We start from the raw sequence: 25,108 nt of genomic DNA, 5'->3' as shown, positions 1-25,108 counted from the left end.
AAAGAAACAAAATTATTATTGTGTGTGCCATGTGATCTGGCAGAGTTTTTGCCGAACTAAATTTTAGGCTACATAACAAAGTTTCAACATGATAATTACAAGAGGTCTTGCACAGTGAGCCCAGATAGACCAGCGTGAGATTATTTTCCATGAAAATATAAATTGATTCAGATTTAGACACCACTACGACAGTGGCGCTCGCGTCGAAAATTCTACTACGTTTCTGCGTCATCCAGTCCAATTGTTTTCTGTTTTGGTTGCTCTGCGGAAGAGGAAGAGGAACTGTCCCTGCAGACTCTCAGGCGCTCGTCGAGCGAAAAGAGACGAGAAACGTTTTATTGAAGGTTGAAAAATTGCTCAATCGTTTCATGGCTGCTATTCATCCACCAATAATGGAATACCAGAAAAATTTGGTGTCGTCAGACATCCTAGATGATTTAGCAAGGTACGAATTCATAAACCCAGTTAGCAAATTGTTGACTTTGGCACTTTAACAATCATCCCAGGTTTGTTATCCTGCAATGCCCTGAGTGATTCCATTTTTAGCAGACGTTGGTCAGGTTATTTTCTTTGCGCAAGAGTTTCTTTTGGCAATAGACTGCTAGCAAAATTAGCAAAATTCAGAGATTTGTGTTATAACTGTTGAGCAACAAATCATTATCTCCTGCTGGTGTGATGTACTGTATTGTGTATTCCATAATATTACCCAGCGAGCAAATTGTGTTCGTTTAATGTTCTAGAACATTCCACTGATGTTTGGGGAACATTCAAGCGGAATGTTACTGACACACGAAAATGTGACGCTTTTTAAACGTTAGGGAACATTCCGATTGAATATTACTTTAAGTTTGTTTTATGTTCTGTGAATGTTCCGAGAATATTCCTTGAAGCTCTTTTAATATTCAATGAATGTTTAGATAATATTCGTTTGATGGCCGATGAATGTTATGAAGCATAAATGACACACGTGGAACATTATTTCTATAACTGTTTCAATACACGAGTTAGGTAAACCCTTAGTGTTCAAGCCGCCAACAGATGGCGCCACCATATACTTATCTATATTTTCGATTTTAAGGCACTTCCACTGCGATTTCAGACGCAATCCAGCTGCTGTGCAATCTGCGTCTTGAATATCTCATTTAGACTGCTAAAAACAAAAATTAGTCAAGCCATTTCACCGTAGAAACGTTAGAAAAGATTTTAATTTATTTCAAAGGTTTTTCATGATTCTACGGCGATTGGCTTAACCGATTTTGAATTTTACCACGTCAAAAGAGGACATATATTAAGTGAAGAATGCACAGCAGCAGGATCGAGTTTGAAATCGCAGTGACAGTTCCTTAATTTATAAGATCGGAAGTATAGTATAAGTAGGTTGTGGCGCCATCTGTTGATTGCTCTGAACACTAAGGGCTTACCCAACTGATGCATCGAGCAGTATATTTATTTTTAATAAAATGCGGTTGCACAATGAATCCACTGGAGATGAAATACATCAGAGGCAACTGCATTGCTTCCCAACTTTCCAGAGTCCAAAGGCGCGCAGCTTGTGTAATAATCTTGGCACGCTGTCCATTGCCTGCGGATTGGATCCCTTTTTGCCATCACCTGATATGTGTGTATGTACGTGGGCCACGCGCGTGAATTAGGGACGGGAGAGGATCACTCTGGATCACATCATGACACGCCGGAATTATCTGTGTGAATTCGTACCATTTAGTCTAATTCTGCATTAACTTTGGTGATTTATACTTACATTATATTTCCAACGAACCTAATCAACGATGTTGAGACAATTTCACACTTTAATCTTGCAAAAGACCTCGTGAATTCGGCGATATTTCAATTAAGTCGGCAAGAGCGACACGCAGGGGACGCGCGCGAAGCTGATTGAGTGCTGCAAATTCGCAGCAGCAGCCTAATCGGCTTTGTTTTTGTTTTTGAGCAATAATTAAAATGGCGCATGTTTTGAGACCAGTTTTTAAATTAACGCATGCGCGTAATTAATGTTCTATGAATGTTCCCTGAACATTCAAAGAACATAAAACCATTTTTTAATTTTTTAGTTGATTTAATATCTTAACGGAATATTCAGCTACATTCTATTTATGTTCATGTTCCTAGAATATAAATGAATATTCATCGAACATAGAACATAGAGATAATGTTTTAACCTGATATTAAATGAACATAACATTACTTCCACACAAAAGGAATGTTCTTTTAATGTCAAAATATTATTTGAACAAACTTTGCTCGCTGGGTAAGAATGGCGAGTTTTATTAATCAATCCAGATTAATTTGGCATCAGATTATTAATTTAACACAAAATTAATGTAGTTTTCTCGAATTTCCAATGATGCGTAGTTAAAATTTTTATTATCCACATCTCTAACTTTCTTTGTATTTTCAGCCGCTTCATTATCAATGTGCCTGAAGAGGAGAGATCCAACGAAATCAGAATCTGTTTTCAAATTGAGCTCGCCCATTGGTACTACCTTGACTTCTACTGCAAAAACAATAGCAGTCTGCGGAAATGTTCTATCAAGGAATTCCACGCTTGCATGTTAAAGGTATGTTTTAACACGCTCGTTTCTGCATGAATCTGACGCGAGGCATTCTCTCTTCGCAGCACATTCCACACCTGAACAGGTACAGCAGCAGTGCCGAGAAAATGTATGAGGCATGGAGAGCGTACAAAATGTCTGTCCCCACGTTTGGAGCAATCATCCTCAACGAAAATATGACACACGTTCTTCTGGTTCAAGGATACTATTCCAAGTGCTCCTGGGGCTTTCCGAAGGGCAAAGTGAATGAAGGCGAAGAGTGGTCTCGTTGCGCCATCAGAGAGGTATAGCAACAATAAAATTAATGTAACCTCACCAGCTGATATGATTAGACAGCCTGTGAGATATACAAAGGTTTCTTTTGATTCTACATTGACTATTTATTTGCTCACTAAAATTACCACAATTTTGTACAGATGTTGGAACCGACCATGAATTTTTCCAATTTTTAGTTGAATTAGGTCGCGTTTTTTTGCCAATTAAGGTGAAATCAGTGATCTTTCTAATGAAGTATAATTGAGAAAACGTCTCCCCGCTTTTTAGATCATTATTATTTTTTGAAAAGTATCGGAATTTTTAAAAAAGGCCTCTGTAAACAGGTGTTGGAAGAGACCAGCTTTGACATCAGTCCCTATCTTAGAGAGAACGACTTCCTTGAGCACGTCCACAACGACCAGCTGATCAGACTGTACATCATCTCAGGAGTGCCTAGCGACACTTCATTTAAGCCATCAACCCGCTGTGAAATCAAGTCCATCCAGTGGTTCCCTGTGGACCAGTTGCCTTGCACAAAGAAGGACACGACGTCCAAGGACGCGCTTGGTCTTGGTACCAACAGCTTCTTCATGATTATCCCATTCATCCGACGCATTAGGAATTGGATTGAAAATAAAAAGAATCACCGGAAGCAAACCCCAGTGGCTGTTGAGAAGAAGCAAAAAACCGCCGCTGTTGGGGATCAGGACAAGAGGGTCAAGAAGAATCAGCAGGTGAGACTGATCCACTTTTTCAATTTGCTCCTTTGACCGCTCTTCTCGATCCTTTAAAAGTTGTGCACGCTATTGAAGCAATGTGGAAGTCTTTATCATTGCTGCAACAATTAGATTAATATCTGGTACTTAATAATATTCTATGATTTGATTGCCTATTTTCCAAAGTGAGCATGAGCTAGAATTTTAACATAAAATTCCAATTTCTCGTACCAACAACTCAATAAACTATTTTAGCTTCACTTTTTAATCATTTGGTACAAGATTCTTCTTAACTTCAACAAGACCAGCCTGACCCAAGCATTAGGGCCGCATTTTCTCACAAAGATGGTTCTCTACGTTTATTTGCTATTTTACTGTGCAAGAAACATACCACAATATGCAAGGGAAAATTGAACATTTGCGATTGTTGTTATTTAAGTGTCCTTCCCGACTAGTTAAGTAGATTTTCTGTAATTTTCGTCTTGTTCTGAAATTGTTTCTTGACCTTCATAATTTTTTTACTTTTTCTCCACCCGAAAGATGGCCATCTCCAATCATTCCGACAAATTAAACTTAGTTTTAAGTTAGGCATAAGACATTTTCCTGTACTTATTAGAATTTAAAATAAATTGTTAGCTAATTTTAAATACTGAGTAAATTAAAATTTATGTGAAGAATTTAGCAAAAAAAGTATATAATTAAATTAATTATCATGAATTTTCAATTTTATTAGCCTACACACTTTTCGCATTTCTGAATGGATAAAATAATGGCTATCTGAGACAAAGATTGTTGACATCATTTTTTTTTAAAAACTTTGTAATTTCCCTAACAGTTCTAGTAACTGGTGTAGATATTTAAAATTTCCAACTCTCAATTCACAGTATAGAAATTTTTATACATATTTTAATGCTAAAAATATCGTAATTGCTAGAACATTTTGAGGAGTTGAAAATTATTGTGAAAAACAATAAAAAGGTAAAATTTATGGTTATGTATTTTTCAGAAAGCCAAGAAAAGTATGGGATTGCAATTCAATCAAAACTTATCTCAAGGCCCGCTTTAAGCTTTACTATAATTTTATCTGATTGACCGTCAATTTTGCCTCTGACGGTTGACCCAGATTAAAAAAGCCTTGATTGGCTACAAAATTCTTTGATGTAGCTTTTTTAGACAAGTAATTTCTAGTAAGGCGGGAATTTTAAAATTCCGGTAAAATTATAAGATGTCTAAATATTAGCTTTTAGCGTTAAGATTACTAATTTCTTCCAGTAAGCCAATTACCCAATTATTAAAACTTGCTAGGCTAATTATTATGAAAACCTGAAAATGTCAGTGATAAGTTAAAATTAGTTAACCTCTCGTTTTTTATCCGCCTGGATTTGATCGTTCCTTTTTTTAATTGCCAGATTGTGTCGTCAATTAAAACATTTAAGTGGTTTTGCTTTTTTAATCACACATTGTCTTGAGGAAAGCATCAGCTTATGATTTTTTTCCTAATATCCTAGGTTGAAAACCAGCAGCAGACAAAAGCTTCAAGAAAGGTGGCAGGAAAGCGGGTATCACCGATGCCGGTGGCGAGTAACGGCCACTTGCAGAAATGCGGCCTGAGATTCGATCAGGACGGGGTGGCCATCATCACTGCGCCGTCGTGGACCAACTTCCACTTCGATCACACCGCCCTGCTGAAGCAGTTGGCGAGCTAGACGACCAAAACTAGTTTCGTGCAGCACGGTCTGAGCCATTGGTCAGTGATATATCAAGTTGTTACAAGATTTTTATATTTTTCATTGTATGTATGTCTTAAGTACGTGCTACTTATCTCTGTGCCATGGCACAATCTCATCAGACTCAAGTTGCGCTGAAGCATGCATAGTAAGTTTTAAGGAATCCAAAAGCAATCAAACATCTGAATACCACCACTTAAATGCACACTAAGTCCTGTTCTGAACTGAAGTTGTCGGTTCTTAAGATTATTTGACAAGGTTCGATTTCAAAAGAAATGAAATCATTTGATTTTGGCACGGCTCACGCAACCCAAGTGGATTCTTGCCTGAGTTTGACGAAAAGACAATTATTGCATCGTTCCTAATGATTGGCAATGTGTCGATGATTGGCAAATTGGTCAGTTCGTCTACAAAATATTTTATTTTCTAATGAGAAGTACTTGCATAGCCAAAGCAAGTGACTCCTAGCAAAGGGCGCTTGATTACGAAGGAAATTAGCCGGCAATGAAACAGAAAAATCAAAGTCGCGTCTAAAAGTTCATCTCAATCAAGCAGCCTTTAGTTCCTAACTGGAGAAGTTTGTGTTTTTCGTCGACCAGGAATGAATTCGCAGCGAATCGGGGTTGCCAGACGTCCGTGACGCGGCCGTAAATATTTTTTCTTTTCGTTCAGAACGGTTTCTTGTTTGGAGAGAGAGCCAGTTGTCGACGCAACCTCGATAATAATAATTCAACGTCAGCCATTCAGTTACAACGCCCGCCGCAAAGAGTAAATTTAAAAAAATGTATTATTTTACACTGAGGACTCAGACGCCTCATTTTGAATGACGGCTGGTTACATTTAAATTTGTTTTGTGCTTTTAATGGTTAATTTCTAATAACTTCCGCAGACGGCGCAAGATCGGTTTTTTCCCTCTTGCAGCCGCTATGAAAACGTATACACATCGATTCCATGTTCACCTGGGAACAATCAGAAAGCACAAGGGCTCTCTGCATTTGTGATTTTGTTGGCAGTTTGGTCAGTTCCCTCGTTCGGCACCGGTTCCCCGCCCGCCACCCCCACACACATTCCAATATGTGTTGTCTAAAATTATGCAGACGTTATTATTTGTCGAATTTGAAAGCTAACGAACGCGGGGGCTACGAGCTGCTGAAAGGGGCAAAGGGAATTCCGTCTCAGACTGAGGAATTCTCACGGCCTTTTTTCACTTCAATGGGGAAGTGGCGAAGTAATAAAACAAGATGATGAAGTATGTTTTGCGATTAGAAACTTTGTGAAAGTGATCGGAAAAATGGATCTAAAATCATGTTTACCGACGTGCAAAATAAATTGGTATAATCGGATCCCAAAATTATCTTTCAAATAAAAATTGGCAATCTCAAGATTAAACTCGCAATCAGCGTTTTATTTCAAAACGGTCTAGACCTTTTCTGCTAGGAGCACCAGAAACAAAAGAGAGCGCATTCTGCACTGCAAAAAAGGCAAACATCGAAACATCAACAAGATTTTCCCCGCTGTGAAGGAACATCGTTCTCAGGCGTTGCTCTAATTTTAGACGTGACATGATAATTATTGCTAGATTTTAATGTTTTTCCTTTCTATTTTTATAAATATTATCTTACATTAAAAATATGGTTGAAAGCACACTTTAAATTATTAACTTGTCATTAAGAAGGGAGAAAAGCTTAGTATATTTTATTGTTCAAATGTTAAAAAACTCGTTCTCAACCTAAAACATTTATGGCCGTAAATCAAAATAAAAAATCACTACCACCGAGTATAATAACCAGTGCTATTTTCACATTTGAGCCTGATATCCAAAAACTATTTGTCAAATAATGACAGATTATTATTTGAAGTGTTAAAGAGGAAGGGAAACACGTAGAAATGACACCGAAATAATTTTGATTCGATCCCCCGATAAATCAGCTTGCTGAAATATCAAACTCCAAATAAAATTGTCAAAGAAATTTTATCCTGCCACATAATACATATGACAACGAAAAGTGATTTAAAATATGCCATCCACGGAAAACAAAAGTAAGAACGCATGCAAACATAAAATACATTTCCAACCAGTATCAAATGAGCTTTTGGATTTTTGGACATAAGCGTGGTCTTTTGTGGAGTTTCGTATTAGTTGTTGGTTCGGCCTCATGACGTGTGCGCCGAGTTATTTCTCGCGGTTGCCTCTTTCTTTCGTGCAGATGAGAGCGCGGTGCCAAGAAGTGCCGTGGCCGCGTGTACCCTCGCGGACGAAGAAGCCACTGACTGGCTTGTTCTCTTCTCTGCCATCTCACTCTGCTCGCAACGAAATGCTGCAGCGTTTATTTATTTTATTCGGCCAGAGCATCCCAATCAAGTACGCTTTATATTTTTAGAACTGCGCCGTTTGGCCGAAATTTTGTTGCGTGCGCTCGGAATTTTCACGAGCGCAGCCGCTTCGGGCTAAACGGACACTTCACTTGACACACGAAAAAGTTCGTGTGACGATATTTTCTCCCGCTTCCTTATTCAAATTTCGGGAGGGATACATATTCCTACGCGCTAGAGCAAAATTAAAATTATAGCTTTGAATAACGAACGTTGCAAAAATTCCCGGGGTTTTGATTGTTACCAAACTTAAAAAGATAAAGTATAGGTATTTCCAACTTAAAAATAAAATATCCAGGAGGATCATATTTCTTCAAAAGAATTGAAGGGGGAAATGTGGAAAGTAAGGGGGAAATACTTGCTTGAAAATGGAAAAATAAAGAAGGAAGTTAATTCGTAATTAAGCAAATATGTCACACGTGTATTTTGAAGTGATATACAATAAAGATGACTTGACGACACTGTCATTATCCGTTTTTAAATATTTCTGTAAATGGTGAATGTGAGAAAAATCGGAAAACTGGTGTTGAGTAGGCTCTACTCTGGCTCTGCTGTTCATTTATTTGAAAATACTGGAGAAACGTATTTTGTATTTTTATTTCAAAAGTGCAAGAACAAGGAAACCGAAGTGAATCTCTTATCTGATCTTCTTACTGTCATGTTTCGCATATTTGTTTATCAAACCTTTCACATTAGACTTTGAGACCATTATTTGAAATTACAAATTTATATTTTTTTCCAAAATTTCGGTAATTATATCTCTTCATTTTCCCGTCATAATTGTCCATTATTGCTTTATAAAAATTTGAAGTTTAATTTAATTTCCTTAAATCTTCCATTATTTGAAATATTTACATTTTCAAACGGAACCTAAGCCTAAAGTTTGCAAAAATATTTAGCGTCAAGAATATATTTTTAATATCGTACACCCGTGGGATCAAAATAATAAATTAGATTCAAATTTGGTTTATTACGGATCAGCAGGGCAACTGTGCCCCATAAATTACCTTGAGGCTGTTTGGTTTGACTCAATAATATACTCAATTTTATTAATGTGCTGCTGCGAGTGGAACTTTCCTGATGAATAGGAAACAGCAAAAGGCAAATAAAATCCCAGAGACATAACGGGATACACAAGAAATAAGCATTATTTGGTACTGGTAAACTAATAATATTAAAATATCGGCTTATGCAGACAGTTTCGTGTTTATGTAAAACGATCGAGGACTCAGAAAAAAATGGAAAATATTATATATGTAATACAAGCATGTAAAAAATGTTAATGTTGCAGAGAGGGTTTTGATACAAAAAAATCTGGAGGAAAAATTTTGTCATTCAATCATTAACATCGCAACTGTTTTAAAAATAGTAAACCTGCCCCTACAGGAAAATTTAAAAAAAATGTGCAGGAATTTTTCCCCTTGGTCTGAACTAAAATTAAATATTTTTAGTAACAATTTCTGTGATGAACCCCTTTAACTTCTACCATTTCTTAGACTTAAATAAGAACAATATGACCCAATCTCGAGCCGCTAAAGCAAAAAAAAACAGTGAGCATTGATCTCCACATACTTCTTGTTTGCTGTACACGTTTCATTACTCATGACATTTCATTAAAAAATGATATACTGTATATAAACTGACATATTTGAAATAAATGAAAGAAATTTCGTCAAGGAACGTAGAGGCACGCAAGTATTTTTTGACTGTCCAGACGGCTGCAGTGTCGTGTTCGCGGAAATTCCATTTGATACACCCACGTTTTGCAGCGCGAGGGAACAATGGTCAGCGGGAGAGCGAGCGCAGAGCATAGCATAGCAGAGAGGATCGCACGTGAAGCGCGGCCGCGCGCACAGCTCTTCGCAGGTAGAGCGAGAGGGGTCTCTATCCATTTTTGGCTCCTCGATCGCGGATCGGGAGGGAGGGGGTGCCTGCCGCGCCACCAGCAGGCCGCCGAGTTCCTAGTGTGAGACAGGCCACGAAGAAGGAGAGCAGCTTCTTCAAGTCTGAAAGCACTCCAGGTCCGCCCTTTCCGCAGGTACACGCCCTGACTTGACCCTTTCGCAGTTGGCCGCAGCCGCTCCGCCGTCCGCCGCCGCTCGGGACACTCGCTGGATTTTTGGTCCGTTTTTTGCACCGCCCGTGGCCGCTTTTCTGCCTACACTTCCTGCGCCGACAGAGTGTTTCGCTTTTGTCCGAATTCCGCAGCAATTCGCGGCCGGAAGCGTGTAGAAAGTGTCTCTGTGCAGTGAGTGGACATACCAAAGAAGGTGCGCGAGCCAACAGGGCGCCGTCGCAGCCCCGTTAATATGGGTCGCTTTATTTTTAGGCCGGACAGCAACTCGATCTATTTCCCCTCGCTCGCGTTTTCTCGCCTTTTTCTCGGCGCTCACCACCTTCCAATTCATCAAAGTGCATAGATATATCGAGTTCGCAAAGACTGCAACATTTTATGACAAAAAGTGACGGACATTGCGATGCAGGAAAATATAATCCCCACGACTGGGAAAACTAAAAATTCGCTAATATCACGAGACATTGTTCGACAAACTGTCGTCACTTCATTTGTACGAGTAATTTGCTAACGAGACAGAAACATATCCGCGGGTTGCAATCGCCAAGCCCGCGATGGCCACTTTTGTCCGCCCTTTTATTAGTCACCGTTATTTTTGGCGCCTGTCCGCCGATCAGCGCAGACACAAGTTCTACTCCGTTCTGACGACGATTCCCACCGCTGCCCACACATGCGTGGAACCACTAGTTGTTAAATCCAGCTTTAAGGCCGCCAGCAGTGCACCTGATTGAACACTTTTTATTTTACGTGCTGATGGATCAGACGAAAATTGGTCCTAACTCTCGACTCTGGCCGCGAGCCAGGAAATTAGAGGCGAGAGACAAAACACGGCAGAAGGCTTTTAAAACTTTTCACATTCCGATGCACATTTTTTATTTCAAAGTTTTAAGGAGAACTTGCGCCCCTGCAATGAGCTTGTTATGCAACCTGTGGAGCGGAAATGTCACTCGTATTGCCTACGTATCGAATCTCGCAGGCGCTTCTCCGTAATTCGAATTGCTTTATTTTGGCAAGAGTGATCGCGGAGAATACAACAAAATGACGAAGGGGACAACCGAATATCTTTTGTGAATGTGATTAGTTGTCGGCGGAGATAGCCGCGCCAGGGTTACGCGTGCTATTTCTGAAGAAACTGTTTATAAAGTGGCCTTACAAACATGAGCATAACATTTGGCACGGTTTCAAACACGGCGGCGATCGTCAGGAGTTGCACAAGAGCCGCCCAAGGGGGCGAAACGTACGTGCATATAATTCAGGACAAAAATTTACTGCCAAAACGCGAGGCGTTGAAATAGATGAAAGGCCATCAATTCACTTCCTCTGCCGTCTGAAAATACTCTCAGCCGACCGCCTACGTTTCAGATGTCTCCAAATTGGCAAACAAGAAAATTTTAATACCACTCTAACGGAATCGTTTCTAATAAAATCAATTGATATATATATCTTCTTTTGATTCCAGATTAGTTTCATTTTTCACCTGAGCAGCGAAAACCCCCCAGGCCACCGCCATGGACGCGATCAAGAAGAAAATGCAAGCTATGAAGCTTGAGAAGGACACAGCACAGGACAAAGCCGACACTTGTGAACAGCAGGCCAGAGAAGCCAACCTCCGTGCTGACAAGGTTCTTGCACACTCTCCAGAGCTCGAAATTATTATCTTAAAATTTGACTATACATCCAGGTTGGAGAGGACGTGAATGACCTGAAGAAGAAGCTAACACAGGTTGAGAATGACCTTATCAAGTTCAAGAACGACCTTGTCATGGCCAACAAGGAGCTCGAGGACAAGGAGAAGACTCTCACAAACGTATAAATTTTCTTTTTCCGGCCGCGTATCTTGTTTCATGAGTTATTCGCCTTTGCAGGCCGAGAGCGAGATGGCCACCCTGAACAGGAAAGTCCAGCAGATTGAGGAGGATCTTGAGCGATCTGAGGAGCGTTCCACCACCGCTCAGCAGAAGCTGAAGGAGGCCTCTGAGGCAGCTGATGAAGCCGTCCGGTAAATAATTAAATTCAAATAAGCTGTCAATTAAGTGATTTTTTTGGTCACACCAAAACCATAATTGTTGCATGTCGGTCTGGTCTGTGCCTATACCTCAGCTCAATTATTTTTTTCTTTCAAAATTTTATGGGTATTAATTAACTTCTATAGGTTTTCTATTTTTTAGAATTTATTCGACTAAACAGGATAGTATTTGTTTAATTCATTGCTGTAAAATTTCAGTATGTGCAAGGTGTTGGAGAACAGAAGCCAGCAGGATGAGGAGAGGATGGAACAATTGACCAACCAGCTCAAGGAGGCCCGTCTGCTCGCTGAGGACGCTGATGGCAAGTCCGACGAGGTTTGCTTCCTTTCCAAACTCACCTAAACTCTCGACTAATCGCTAATCGAACTCAAAGGTTTCCCGCAAGCTGGCCTTCGTTGAAGACGAGCTTGAGGTGGCTGAGGACCGCGTCAAGACTGGTGACAGGTGCGAAATTATTGGAATGACACCAGTTTTGAAACTGATTTTTTATTGTGTTTTGCAGCAAGATCATGGAGCTTGAGGAGGAGTTGAAGGTCGTGGGTAACAGCTTGAAGTCTCTTGAGGTTTCTGAAGAGAAAGTAAGCCTTGCACTGAAAACTTTAGAATCGAAACTACTGTGGAATTTTTACAGGCCAACCAGCGAGTTGAGGAGTACAAGCGCCAAATCAAGTCCCTGAGCGTGAAACTAAAAGAGGTAAGCAATATTGTTACTGGGCTTTTTTGTGACTGAAATTTGGTGAAATTTATTTACAAGGCTGAGGCTCGCGCTGAGTACGCTGAGAAGTCGGTCAAGAAATTGCAGAAGGAGGTTGACAGGCTGGAAGGTAATGTCATTTTGTGCAAATCAAATTTAACTCTGACCCGCTTCGAGCTTCAAACAATTCTTGGCGTTCAAGCGAATTCCTCTTCTCAATTTGATAGATTGATTTGCAAAGCTCCAAGGATTTTTGAGACTTTAAAAGATTTCAGGATTATACTAGCGGCTGGAGAAGCCTCACGAATAAATTGGTGCATGCTTGTTTCACAAAAAAAACTCTAAAGATTAAAGGATTAACTCTGCTGGCGTGCTTTAGTAATTTCAGTAACACCTTTCCACTTCCGCTTTTAAAAAATTCTAAGTGGAATTTTAAACATTAATAAATTAATATCTTTCCACGGAGACCAATACTCGTGCATTTTCACACTTTTTGTCAGTCACTAAAAGAGCAATTAACTGCTGGGCAGGATTAAGAAGCAGAAACCCTGCTGCCAAAAAGCAGGAAAATTGAAAACAAAAGTACGACGACTCATATTAAATTTGTGTATCTCACGCTTTCATCATGCTGCGCCACACGTTTTCTTTGGAAGAATTAAGTCACGCCAATTTTCGTTGCCAATTATAACAACACGCACGTACACGTATCTCTGTTATCACTGTCACTCTTTTTGCTCTCTAATAATCAGCATAGTCATTGATGTGTTTAACCCTCTATTTACAGACGATCTCTTCCATGAGAAGGAGAAATACAAGTCAATCTGTGATGATCTCGACCAGACCTTCTCTGAACTTACTGGCTACTAAACTTGTTGTTGTTGAGCCAAAATCTCTCAACAAATATAAGTCAACTCCCTTAAAATCGGTCCTACATTTATTATTGTTAATACAATACAATTGATCGAAAGTCATGCGCACAGCCTTTGATCAGGATCACTTCTTTTTGGCTGCTCCACCGACAACTCTTTTTGAATGAAAATATTTATGCCACACGACGACATTATAATATAATACTTCTCAATTAAAAGCGTTCAGCTCGGCACAAAAAGAACTCACTCTGTTTTTGTTGCTACAAAATCTCGGGGGGCATGACGGGCCCCCCTCATTGTCTCCTCCTCACCTCTTTCTTCCTGTCTATCTCTCTTCTTTCTATTAAAAATTAATATATTTAATATTAAAATAATTACTGTTGTTGTCTACTAAATGTAATATTTCTGTCGACTGACAGCGCACTCATCAAATCACGCTGCTGCTGTTTTATTTCTTTATTTATTCTATATTTAATACCGACGAAATATAATTTTCCAGTTGAAAAGTTTGTTTTAACACTCTGCACACACGCATTCCTAATTTTCTTCTCTCAAATTTGCTTATCCAACCGCAAGTCGAAACGAAACAAAAATAAAATACGGAAATTTAACCACAATCCAACGAGGTCGTTATTACCTATAGAGATAAAAATATATTAAACAAAACAAAGACATCCGTACAAAAAGAATGAATGGTTTGTGCTCTCTTCTCTTTCTAGATGAATTGGGAAGCAACAAGGACAGATACAAGTCCATGGCTGATGAAATGGACAGCACTTTCGCAGAGCTTGCTGGCTACTGATTTAAAAACACGCACACACTTGCTGCACACTCATTTTCCTTTCTTCTATTTTTCCAAACACACGAACACGCAAAATCTACTCTAGCCCCATTTCCACGAACAAAAATTTCTTAATTTATTATTCATTGCGGATTTGGACAAGTAGTTCAGGGCTGCAGCCATGATGCAACTTAAACTATTTATTTCAGCCCCAGTACTTAATAAAGATGAACGAGAGAGTGTAAAATTCTTGTGCTACTCTTTTCAAAACAAAAACACCTGACGGAGAAAAACACAGATTTGCATGGAAATAGTTGTAAATATTGTTCATGTAAAATATACGCCGTTGAGTTTGAAAAGTGCATGAAAACGAAGGATCCCACTAGGCAGTTTGAATAAAAATTCACCGAGTAATGGAGAGGAGTTGATTCAGCGCATGCTTGTCGGCGGTTCTATTTTTAAATGGATTGGTCATAACAGAGAATGTAGGATTTGCAGTGAAGATTGCCTGAGCTTTAGGAGGATTTCATAATTTCCAATACATTGATTACCAGAAGAAATGATTATCAACCTCATTCTAAATCCATGAATGCAATCCCCGCCAAGCAATCATATTTTTCTAACCCCTACTGAGGAATTGTGCATCGGAAAGAACGTCAAGAGGGACAAAAATAAAGAAAACTGACAGAGCGAGAGAAATTTGTATGTTCTTAAAGGGTAGCTCGGATCATTTTTCACGAGATTTTTCATTTTATTTTTGGTTCACTGCGTTGGCTATGAATCAACTGGTTCGGCCAAGAGCGTTTGGCAACTCAAAATATCGGATGTTTTGTTGGTGAGTGAAAGGGCCTCTTGGGAAATTATTGACATAACTACAAATAATCTGGCTAATTACTGCACCAGTTTTATTTGGGTCAACGAAAAGCTATGTTTATTATAAGTATTGCAATGGGAATAGAGGAAAAAATCTGACATTTTGAGGCTAATGCGTGATCCACAGATCTACAATTGTTTCAATAGTGTTTTTATATTGAGAGCGTAATTATACTAAAAGACAGACTAACAGATATTTTCATATTTTTAAGTTTTTTCGTGCATCACAAACTAAAAACGCTAAAAACGTAGTCCAATTATAGAGTTTCTAATTTATAATTATTTTATTGTTATTAATTATTTGGGTACAAATTTTTAAATTCATAACACTCGTTACTTGCTGGTTTGCACCTTTCCAGCATGCGTGATTTGGCATCACGGGATGAAGTTCTAGCGTTTCAATGCAGTCCTCGGTGCAGAGGCAAGTGGCCCTTCAGTGGGCTGGGTCCCTGTGCGGCCTGGTGCGCCCATGTTATCTGTTCGCGGCGTTATTGAGACCCGGGTTTCAGCATTCGTGCTAGTGCAGTGCGCGCCCTTCCCGGTTCTCAGACAGGGATAAAAAAACAGAAACGCGAAAAACACTGGAAAGCACGGCGCTCATGGTAGTTTTTGTTCCTTCCATCCAGGGCAGGCTTAAATCAATAAAAGAGACAACCATTGATCTTTAAAATTCATTATACATACTTTATCTCATTTGCTGAAGATATCCATATTATCATTTCGTCGTGGTAGCGGAGAAATTGCGCATGAGTTTTTGGTTCGCCCGGCGAAATTGCGCATAGGTTCTTGGTAAACCCGGTGAAATTGCGCATTTGAAAAATATTAAATTTTACAGGGGAGGGAGAAAACTGTCTCCGCGCCACAGGTTTTGGAGTACAAAAGAGCTATCAATGAAATTAGATGCCTATTTTATAGCTTTAAAAAATGGTTTAAATTATTTTTTATCAAAGTGCGATATAACGACCATAAACGGCCTTGTTTAACGAACGTGCCCGAAAGATATGCATGGTTTTTGTAATAATTTTTATTCTACCTACAAATATTATGAAATCTGGTTTTAAAATTATGGTGCTGCTTTTGCCTTGGATGTTTGGGAATAGATTTCTTTAATATTTCTGCCACTCATAATAATTTAAAACCAAAATTATGTCGATAACAATAAATCACAAGAAAAAAACGTTTCAACTTTCAACACCTTAGCACGGCGTAGACGAGTAATTGTCTTCTTCAAACCAATTTAGTTATTTAATTCATTTCAAGACGAGTCAAACGGTGCGTATTTCTTGTAAATAGGACCACCACAACCTGAGATTTGGTGCTTATATCGAGCATTTTATTGCGTCCATCTCGATAAAAAAAAACTTTGTGGCACCCGAATCTAGGGTTTTAGTGGTCCTATTTACAATAAATACGCACCGTTTGACTCGTCTTGAAATGAATTAAGTAACTAAATTGGTTTGAAGAAGACAATTAATCGCCAACGTCGTGCTTAAGGTGTTAAAACAGACGAAAAATGCTAAATTTCACGTTATTGAGGGGGTTAAAAGGGGGTTGGGGGGTTGGTTGGTCTCATACCCCTTTAGTGCACTTGGGGACGTAGAGACGAGTCTAACGGTATGCAGTTTTTTAATACCGGATGATTAGAAGTTTAGATTTGGTCGATTATCTTTTTTACCGACCTCGAAAAACAGGGGTTTTCATATTTTTCAGTTTATATTAAAAACATTTGAAATTTTAACGTGTCTAACTTATTTTTTTGTGCTCTACAAAATGGCTATAAAGAAAATTAAAATTTTCAACACGATCATTTTCAAATTTGAGTTTAAAATAAAAATATAAATTTTAATGACCTTGACCTTTGACCTATGACTTTGGGGTCAACATAAAAGTTGTTTGCCTTGTTGAGACGAGCAAATCAGTTTTTTAATTTTGGTTCTAGGACCACTCTGAGCAAATTTATGAAGTATTGAAAGATACCATATTTAGGAGGATACAAATTATAAAAAACGTCACTAGATAGCGTTCTAGTGCTCGGATTGGTTTGAAATTTTTGTCAAGCATGTATTGGAGGGGGAGAAAACAGAATGTGCATTAAAATGTGTTTGGTTCAAAATGTCAGATGCGCACTTTTCAAGATGCGCAATTTTCAAAATGCGCAATTTCGCCGGGCGAACCAAAAACTCATGCGCAATTTCTCCGCTACCACGACGATTTCGATCCTTCTCTGTTCAAGCACACAGTAACCTCTAACCTCACCGAGAGGGGATTTTCCCTTCCCGCCATTCATGCTGAAAAAGGAGACCGAACCAGGCAGCCAATCAGGAGCTAAACTAGTGAATATTGGGAGGGGATAACTGGGACCCATGTGACCTAATCATATGTTCACTGTTATGGTTTCGAAAATGACTTATAACTTGCTTTTAACTGAACCACTGTGCGCGAGGACAAGAAAAAATAAGATAAAACAATCAAGGCCTTTGAATTATATGAGATTTTGATAAGGAGGCTTGTGTTCAAGATCCATCCACATAAATTCTTATAGTCACTGCAACGTGAAATTAGTCTGAGAAACGGTAAAGATTCAATTCGAAGAAGTGCTCTTCATCTGAGTCCATAGAAGAAGTAAGATTTTTTTAATTCCATTTGTTTTGTCGTGTTTTTTCGTAATATTAATTTGTAACGGGTGACCGCTGTTTAGTCTAGTTTAGTTTTTTTTAAAAATAAAATTTCATGGCATTTTCAGTGACACAATCAAAAGTTACAGTAACATGGAAGAAATTGAGTCATCGACCACTTTTTGGAAAATCGAAGATTTTATTAATGAAAATCCGAGCTCTTCAATGAATTACGCCCTTCTCGTCCTAAATCAGCCTATCATCAGCAAACCTAGCCTGGTTACGTCGTTGTGGAATAACGGTAAAGATAATGTTCCAACTCTTGATCTACACAATTGAGTTTCGTTTTTAATCTAAATTTCCAATAATTAGAAATTAATTCGTAAAAATATTGCAGCCTGCTTGCGAGTGACAGTGGACGGAGGCAGTGACCGCTGGCTGACATTCTGCCAAAACAGCGGTTTGAGTTTAGTGCCGGACATGATAACAGGAGATTTTGATTCCGCGAAAAAAGAAACACTTGAGTTTTTCGCAAAAGCTGGGTCTAAGATTATCGAAACGCCAGACCAAGACGAGACAGATTTCACGAAAGCATTAAGGGAAACGTCTTCCTGGTTTTCTCAGAATAAAACAAAGGTAGACAACCTTTTTGAATCACATTTATCTGGGTTAGATATTTTAACAAAATTTCCGAATTCGGCAGCCTGACGCTGTGATATCTTTGGTGGAAACGTCTGGCAGAATCGACCAGATTATGGCCAACATTAACACACTTTTCAAGTCGAAGAACATTTTGCACTGTCCAGTGTACCAGCTCGCCAGCAATTCGATCAGCTGGCTGCTGCAAGAGGGGCACCACAAAATCCTCATTCCAAGCCAGTACAACAACAAAACCTGCAGCCTTGTGCCCGTGGGCAGCCCTGCCAAGCATGTCACCTCCACTGGACTGAAGTGGAACCTAGGTATTTGGCTCAAATCATCTAACTAAAAAAACAAAAAATGAGGCACCTTAAAATAAATTGCATCTGCCTTGGCTTTTTAATTATTCAGATTTTGGCATCATCCGATAAATTTTATTTTTTACTGCTAATTTTTGTTGTAATTTTCTATTCCTACTATACAATACGGGAGGTGTGCAAAGATTTCCCAAATCAATTCTAAATAATAATTAAATACATTTTGCTAAATGTCATACAAACAAACACGTCAGGTCAAGAAAAAACATTATTTGGTAATAGATTTGTATGGGGGCAGAAGCAAACGAGATTTGTCATAATTTTTCAGGTGAAATTAAATGCTGCTTCTTTAGGAATATGGAAGAATAAATAGCTTGATATACACCGAGAAAGCTGCATATAATTTTAACTGAAGATAAAGAGCAGAAAATTTGTAAAAAAGATTAGCTACTGACTGACAATGAACCGCAGAAAAATAAACAATTTTACCTTAAATCTCATTTCAGGAGCTTTTTCATAATTTACCAATGAGTTTACTAATGGTGCATGGTGCGGCATTTCCTTTCAAATTACCATGAAGAATCGCCACATTTTACTTAGGGCCTTTGGTGTATTTGTTTCAGATGGTCAAGAAATGCGATTCGGTGCACTGGTTAGCACTTCAAACAGGATTGCTCCTGCCAGCGACAATTTGGTCACGGTCACGACTGATTCTGCGTTACTCTGGTCAATTGAAATAGATTAGGTCCTTGACCTATAGTGATTTATTGGTTGTTTTGCCAAGACGTTGAGATTTTATAAAGTTTTATTTTTAACAAGCTGGTCTTTTATTTTATTCACAGTGAACTAAAAATTTATTGTCAGAAATAATAACACTTAAAGAGCATTTAAAAATCTTTTTTTACGAAAAGCACAACACATTAGTTTTTAAAATTATGATTAGTTGACTTTTGCTTAAATAATGAAGAGAATATCGTAACAGCCACTCACTAGTGCGTTAAATTTATATTTATTAATGAAGTCAAACTTCAAAATGTAACAACAGGCCCTAGCAGGGTTTGCAAAAACCGCGATTTTTTTCTGGGAAAAACCACTAATAAAATAATGATTTTTTTGAAAATGTACTCTCTGTTTTGTTTGGCGGAAAATATGACCTTTTTAGGGTTCAAAATCGGAAAATTTTGAAAAACCTATAAATTGGTAGGTTTTCGGCTGGAACTTTGCGAAAAAAACAGCGACAGTTTTCGAGTATTGCAAGGCATTTTAACCATTTATTTCCTGCCTGAATGGTCAAGTCACCCATTAGACCTAATAGAAATAATAAGTTCTCCAAAACAATATAAAACCAAATCTCTCCAAAATATTAGTTCTTAATTTACGGAAATAATTTATTTTTGTCAAAGAATAGAGCAAGCAACTTGCATTATTATATTCCATTTTAAAATTTGCTTCACCATTCTGTAACCCTTTGAAACTGTCCTGACGAGATAAAGCCGCCGCTAATGACTCACAATCAGCGCGCGTGTGAGAGAATCAAGTGCTTTGTTTGTTCAGTGATAACGGGTTCTGTAGTAGAGAGAGCGAGCAGCGGTGGCAGGAAAAATTCCCCAATGAGAAATGCCCACGGGGAAGAAGCGCGGTCCGCTCGCTCGTCGCCGTCGCGGGAGACAGCGGTGTCGGGAGTCGGCGAGCGCCGTTATCACGCGTCGCACACGAATTTCTTGCGCTCGCTCGCCATGGCCGAGTTGACGCTGAGCACCGTCTCGGCCAAGCTGACGCCTGAGATTCTGCAGCGCGCCGTGCAGACCATCTACGAGAAGCGCTTTCGAAAGGACGACACGGCCCGCGTCAAGGGCTACAAGGTGGCGTTCGCGTCCGAGAAGGGCGACGGCTTCCTCGGCATCATCTATCGCGTGACGGCCACCTTGTCTGACGGCACTGAGCTGCGTCTCATCGCCAAGGGTATGCCGGCTAACGAGAAGCGCCGCGAGGCTTTCAACTGCGTCAGGTGGTTCAAGCGCGAGGTGCACTTCTACAACGCCGTATGCCCCGTTTTCAAGCAAATTGGTGGCAGGTACAAAGTTTCTTTGATTAAATGATTCATGCTGAAACCAGCTTTCGCTTCAGGCTTTAAAACCTGTTATTTCATTACAACAGTTCGTATCACTAAAATTGTATTCGTCTAATTAATCCTAAATTAAAAAATAGGTATACGATCGAATTACTTAAAAAATGGATTCGTGAAAACCTACACATTATTCTCTACTCTTTTAATGGTCCCAATTTTTCGGGCGTAAAGGTTATACATTTTTAATTAATTAAAAAAATTGGAAATTGTTCTGTGATAATTTGCTTTCAAGGAATTAAAAAAATCTCTGATTGGAAGAAATCTACTTGAAAACATTTTTATTAGTAGACTTCATTGTAAAGTTATTATTTAAGTTTAACTCATTTTTTGTTATCAAAACTGACAGTAAAATGATAATAAATTTATGGCAATGAATGCTTCTCCTTCATCGGGATATACGATACTTTTTGCCCTCCATTCATTTCCATCCTAATGTGGCTACTTCCTTCATCTTGTTCCTCTCCTATACCTATAATAATCTCTTAAATATTTCAAAGATACTAAACAGTCCATTTTGGGCAATTGCTTTAAAATATGATTTTTTAATTAAATATTCTTATAGAGACCTTCCGACAGTCCAAACATTCTCTTGTAAAGAAACTCTTAGGATTTGACGTTTTAGTTTTTGTTGAAATTATTGAATTGGGGTGACCTAAATTCTTCATATATTTATATTTTATTTGAAAAAAATCACGTAAACCTTTAAATATATAATGCCATATATATAAAAATTTGATTCGACCAATACAAAAGTCAATTTTTACTGATAATGGTACAAATTACTGTAATTTTTGGTCCCCAGTGGCATTGGAAACGAATCTAAATAAGGCACTCTCGACATTTTTTTCTCGAAACATTTCTTTACAACCTGGATGCCTTCATATATAATAATACAAAAATCATTGAGCATTTTGTACTGATTATTTACTCTTTCTAACGCAGATACCTAGCCGTTGCTGATTGTTACTACGCCATGTCTGACGGCTCCAACGACTTCCTGCTGCTGGAGGACCTGGTTGAGTCAGGATTTCGAATGGCCGACAAGAAAGCGGGACTGAACACCATCCAAACCATATCAATCGTGAAGATGATTGCTCGTTTCCATGCCCTTTCGCTCACTCTCAAAGTGCTGCAGCCAGAAAAATTCCGCGAACTTACAACAGATATGGGAGTAAGACAAAATTCAAATTAAAACTTAATCAAAAAAGGACTGTACATGTTTCAATAAACTAATGATTTATCTCGAAGAGAAAATGCTATATTTGGGGAGCAGATTCAAACTACCTTACAGTGCTGAATTAAATTAATAAAAGAAAAATTATAACGTAACACATGATTACATCCTGTTATCTAAATTATAAAGAGGCAATTAGGAAAATCCATAGAACCATTTTACTAATTTAATCACCTTGAAAAGATGTCGTTTTATCATCCCATGCTGTGTGTGATGAGTGCTATTTAAACTGACTAATCATTTTATTTACAATTAATCAGGAGTCGCTTTTCAACGAGAATGGAGAGGCTTGGCTGGGGAACTACTGGGAGAACCTTGCGCATCTGGTGGCGCGCGCTGTGGAACCGGAGCTGGCCGACACGCACTACCTGGAGCGCTTCAAGAAGTTCAGCGAGCGCAAGCACCTGTTCGCGCTGATGCAGGAGTACGTGGCCGTGGACGAGCTGCGCATTATCAACCACGGCGACTCGTGGGCCACCAACTTCATGTTCGACGCGACTGGCGCCATCGCCAAGGCCATCGACTTCCAGATCACGCGCTTCGCGAGCCTCATGACCGACCTCTCCACCATCATCTTCGCCTGCACCACCGAGGAGCACCGCAACAACATCGGTGGCGTGCGCGGCATCCTGCGCATCTACCACGAGGAGGTTTGTCACTGTCACGGCTGATAAATACTTATATTGTCCAAAATTAAAAGAATTTAGTTTAAAATTTACCGTCATGGACGGAGAACAAAATTGGCATGAGGTCAAGCAAGCAAACTCAGCGAAATTCACATCAGAAATTATGTAGTCTTTACTAGTATATTGCGTAAATGTTTTCAACTATTTATCCATTTTTACGGGTTTTGCGGTACAATTTTGGAAAACTTTGAGACCTCCTCCCGGTGGTGCAATTTAAAAAAGGTGTGCTTTGGATTCCTCTCATAGAACCCAATCGAACTATACCACCAAATTTGACGTCCCAGATCAAAGTCAAAGGTCACTTCTGTTAATTTCGGTTTCTAATTAAAGTTTTGGAAATATGCTCAGGATTTTGGGATATTTAAAACTTGTCCCATTATATTATGTGTAAACTTGTGAAAAATTTCAAATTGGTGTTCCTTATTGTTTTCTGAGAAATTTAACTTCAAAAATCAAAACTAAAAACACCATTCTCTCGTGCGTCGCAAACAGTCAACTCTCGAGTTCTAACCATTGATTTGAAAAACTACTTTTGAGAGCCAAAAAACCCCGAAGATCTCGTTTCTGCTCTTTTTATTTAATAGTTTTACTGACGCAACCTCTATAAAATGTGTTAATTTAAAACATATCGAAATATTTTTAATTTCTTTTTGTGATTTTGATAGAGACAATGTCATCAATATAATTTGAAATTTAATTTTTTCGCAGGTGTTGACCGTGTTTGAAGCCCTTGATATCGACTTTCCTGAGGAATTTTCGTACGACCGCTTGCAGCGTTTGTGGGTCAAGTTAGGCGGCTTCGGTTTGGCGCTTTCCATAGAGCTGGTGCCCATCTCCATGCAGGACAAGGATGAGGTCAAGGACTTGGACAACATTGAAGAGACGGAGGCCACCACCTTGGAGGAAATGACGCACTTTGAGGAAATTACCAAGCCGGAGCAAGTGAAGCGGCTTGTTGACATGATCAAACTGGCTGTTGACCATGGCTGCATCTAGTGAAATGTTATTTTGTCGATTGACACTGCCATATTGTGCTAAAGAAAATTGATATTTTTCTTTTAAAATAAGAAGCGGTACCATTTTTGCGGTGAAACCGTCGCTCCCGCGTAGAAATAAGATGTTTTGGCGCGTGAGTGCTGATATTGAGAATTTTTAGACAGTGCCAGTCCATTCAAAGTTAGACACGAATATTTGTGTATCAGTGCATTCTTGTAAATTTGAATAGTCTACTTAAACTTAACACAAAGGTTAACGGCACTTTATCCAATCCTGTTGCCGTCACCAGTGCCAAAAATAAATATAAAGACTGCATATTTGGAATACCAAATTTTTTGCAAATCATTAAATCAGAAAAAAATATGCAATGTTGCAAACTTTTATGTGTTTATTTTAGCAGTTTAAATGTATATATAATCAAAATGGTTGATTTTTCCTGTCAGCAAATAAAAATCCCAGAATACCGAGTGTTTTTTAAGGCCGTTTGTGGAGGGGTATACCATAAAATGCTCTGGACACAGCAAATAAACCATGAAAGAAAATCCATCTGCAGAAACCAACCAATAAAACCGCAAGAGCTATATCATTCTGCCACAGGAAGCGTCACAATTGCATTCCTATTCTGCAATTTTTACAGATAAATTCGAAAAATATGTTTGTCCAATAAATTCCCATATAATGCGTGGTGTGCACGAATACATAATTTTATCTATATGATCTATATAGAATACATCACAAAAATTCAATGTATGTTATTTCAAGTATCAAGTTGCAATAAAAATTACTAGATAATGACATTATGTTTTTCCATAAAAATTCCATCGGTGTTTTAAAACCAGAAGCAGGGAAAGGTTTCGTCATCAGCATTGTTACAAAGTTGATCACTTGCAATTTTAATAATGACGACCATTGCCAGTGATTGTGCGCGCTTGTTTCCCAAGCTGAATAAGGCGTCTCGTTGTCTGCTAATGATAGAAAACGACCGACTTATTTCACTCAAGCGCGGCCGCGGCCGCACACACTCGACACGCAACCAGAAAATTGTTATCATTCTCAATTATCTAATAAAACCACGCTCTGTGCCAGCAGGGAAAGTTTTTTTAATTGCTTTCTGGCTATTTTTTAAACAATAAAACAATTTTCAATAAATTTGCTCATCAACAGCGAGACAAGAGACATTATACCACCGAATTGTTTCTCATTGTTACAAACACCAGCACTCTTGCTTTCATTTCTTTATGCAGACAAAGCAAAACTTGATTTCAAATTCTGCAAGATAAACTATGGTTATTTGAAGTTTACTAAATTGCTAAAATTTTGTTACTACGGTTAAATAGTTAAAATCTTGATAGTTTTTATACTTATATAAACATTAAAAATTGTGTGATATTCAGATAAAAAAATTAGTTTCTAAATAATGAAAATCAATTTAGTCAGAAAATTTGGATAGGTTTTATGTTTCAGAAATAGTTATAAGCCGTCAAAATTTATTTTTGCATTCTCTCTCGTATAGGAAAGCGAGAGTAAATGACTG

At 38.6% G+C, this 25,108-nt stretch overlaps 4 protein-coding genes and 1 long non-coding RNA gene across 8 annotated transcripts; 4 read left to right on the top strand and 1 right to left on the bottom strand.

Annotated features, from left to right (window-relative positions):
* Positions 1-204: 204 nt before the first annotated feature.
* DCP2 (decapping protein 2) lies at positions 205-6,657 on the top strand. Its single transcript, XM_065481528.1, has 5 exons — positions 205-445; positions 2,417-2,576; positions 2,636-2,854; positions 3,170-3,559; positions 5,050-6,657. The coding sequence occupies exons 1-5, from the start codon at positions 369-371 to the stop codon at positions 5,245-5,247; spliced, it is 1,044 nt and encodes a 347-aa protein (XP_065337600.1). The 5' UTR covers positions 205-368; the 3' UTR covers positions 5,248-6,657.
* Positions 976-2,255, bottom strand: LOC135938040 (uncharacterized). Its single transcript, XR_010574592.1, has 2 exons — positions 1,760-2,255; positions 976-1,700 (listed from the first exon to the last, which is right to left on the bottom strand). It is a non-coding gene; the product is annotated as an uncharacterized LOC135938040 (long non-coding RNA).
* Positions 6,658-9,519: 2,862 nt separating the features above from the next.
* Tm2 (tropomyosin 2) lies at positions 9,520-14,333 on the top strand. 2 transcript variants are annotated; one of them, XM_065481530.1, is made up of 10 exons: positions 9,520-9,679; positions 11,175-11,337; positions 11,397-11,522; positions 11,581-11,714; positions 11,940-12,057; positions 12,116-12,186; positions 12,245-12,320; positions 12,374-12,436; positions 12,497-12,566; positions 14,025-14,333. In XM_065481530.1, the coding sequence occupies exons 2-10, from the start codon at positions 11,224-11,226 to the stop codon at positions 14,105-14,107; spliced, it is 855 nt and encodes a 284-aa protein (XP_065337602.1). In that variant the 5' UTR covers positions 9,520-9,679; positions 11,175-11,223; the 3' UTR covers positions 14,108-14,333. The 2 variants fall into 2 exon arrangements, with proteins under 2 accessions (XP_065337602.1, XP_065337601.1); XM_065481529.1 differs by lacking the exon at positions 14,025-14,333 and adding an exon at positions 13,221-13,547.
* A 3,032-nt stretch (positions 14,334-17,365) lies between these two features.
* Positions 17,366-19,348, top strand: LOC135938038 (thiamin pyrophosphokinase 1). Of its 3 annotated transcripts, none has more exons than XM_065481533.1 (5): positions 17,366-17,581; positions 17,724-17,875; positions 17,972-18,210; positions 18,278-18,536; positions 19,154-19,348. In XM_065481533.1, the coding sequence occupies exons 2-5, from the start codon at positions 17,728-17,730 to the stop codon at positions 19,273-19,275; spliced, it is 768 nt and encodes a 255-aa protein (XP_065337605.1). In that variant the 5' UTR covers positions 17,366-17,581; positions 17,724-17,727; the 3' UTR covers positions 19,276-19,348. The 3 variants fall into 3 exon arrangements, with proteins under 3 accessions (XP_065337605.1, XP_065337604.1, XP_065337603.1); XM_065481532.1 differs by having other exon boundaries at positions 17,718-17,875; XM_065481531.1 differs by having other exon boundaries at positions 17,703-17,875.
* Positions 19,349-20,125: 777 nt separating this feature from the next.
* Positions 20,126-24,369, top strand: LOC135938035 (uncharacterized). The gene is made up of 4 exons (XM_065481527.1): positions 20,126-20,604; positions 21,601-21,829; positions 22,153-22,542; positions 23,287-24,369. Exons 1-4 carry the CDS (start codon positions 20,141-20,143, stop codon positions 23,572-23,574), a joined length of 1,371 nt encoding a protein of 456 aa, XP_065337599.1. The 5' UTR covers positions 20,126-20,140; the 3' UTR covers positions 23,575-24,369.
* The last annotated feature ends 739 nt before the right edge of the window (positions 24,370-25,108 follow it).

The sequence above is a fragment of the Cloeon dipterum genome, chromosome 2 (genome assembly GCF_949628265.1).
Source record: "Cloeon dipterum chromosome 2, ieCloDipt1.1, whole genome shotgun sequence".
In the NCBI taxonomy this organism is placed as follows: Eukaryota; Metazoa; Arthropoda; class Insecta; order Ephemeroptera; family Baetidae; genus Cloeon; species Cloeon dipterum.
The sequence above is the reverse complement of the archived record's forward strand: the minus strand, read 5'-3'. Positions and strand labels throughout refer to the sequence as shown.

What these genes read in the sequence shown, in the direction of transcription:
- DCP2 (XM_065481528.1), top strand. Translation starts at nt 369, where the DNA reads ATGGCTGCTATTCATCCACCAATAATGGAATACCAGAAAAATTTGGTG. An exon ending in TCCACGCTTGCATGTTAAAG is followed by an intron (nt 2,577 to 2,635) that starts GTATGTTTTAAC and finishes CTCTCTTCGCAG; the next exon opens with CACATTCCACACCTGAACAG. An exon ending in CTCGTTGCGCCATCAGAGAG is followed by an intron (nt 2,855 to 3,169) that starts GTATAGCAACAA and finishes CTCTGTAAACAG; the next exon opens with GTGTTGGAAGAGACCAGCTT.
- Tm2 (XM_065481530.1), top strand. Translation starts at nt 11,224, where the DNA reads ATGGACGCGATCAAGAAGAAAATGCAAGCTATGAAGCTTGAGAAGGAC. An exon ending in CCAACCTCCGTGCTGACAAG is followed by an intron (nt 11,338 to 11,396) that starts GTTCTTGCACAC and finishes CTATACATCCAG; the next exon opens with GTTGGAGAGGACGTGAATGA. An exon ending in CGCGTCAAGACTGGTGACAG is followed by an intron (nt 12,187 to 12,244) that starts GTGCGAAATTAT and finishes TGTGTTTTGCAG; the next exon opens with CAAGATCATGGAGCTTGAGG.
- LOC135938038 (XM_065481533.1), top strand. Translation starts at nt 17,728, where the DNA reads ATGGAAGAAATTGAGTCATCGACCACTTTTTGGAAAATCGAAGATTTT. An exon ending in TACGTCGTTGTGGAATAACG is followed by an intron (nt 17,876 to 17,971) that starts GTAAAGATAATG and finishes AAAATATTGCAG; the next exon opens with CCTGCTTGCGAGTGACAGTG. An exon ending in TTTCTCAGAATAAAACAAAG is followed by an intron (nt 18,211 to 18,277) that starts GTAGACAACCTT and finishes CGAATTCGGCAG; the next exon opens with CCTGACGCTGTGATATCTTT.
- LOC135938035 (XM_065481527.1), top strand. Translation starts at nt 20,141, where the DNA reads ATGAGAAATGCCCACGGGGAAGAAGCGCGGTCCGCTCGCTCGTCGCCG. An exon ending in TTCAAGCAAATTGGTGGCAG is followed by an intron (nt 20,605 to 21,600) that starts GTACAAAGTTTC and finishes TTTCTAACGCAG; the next exon opens with ATACCTAGCCGTTGCTGATT. An exon ending in TGCGCATCTACCACGAGGAG is followed by an intron (nt 22,543 to 23,286) that starts GTTTGTCACTGT and finishes ATTTTTTCGCAG; the next exon opens with GTGTTGACCGTGTTTGAAGC.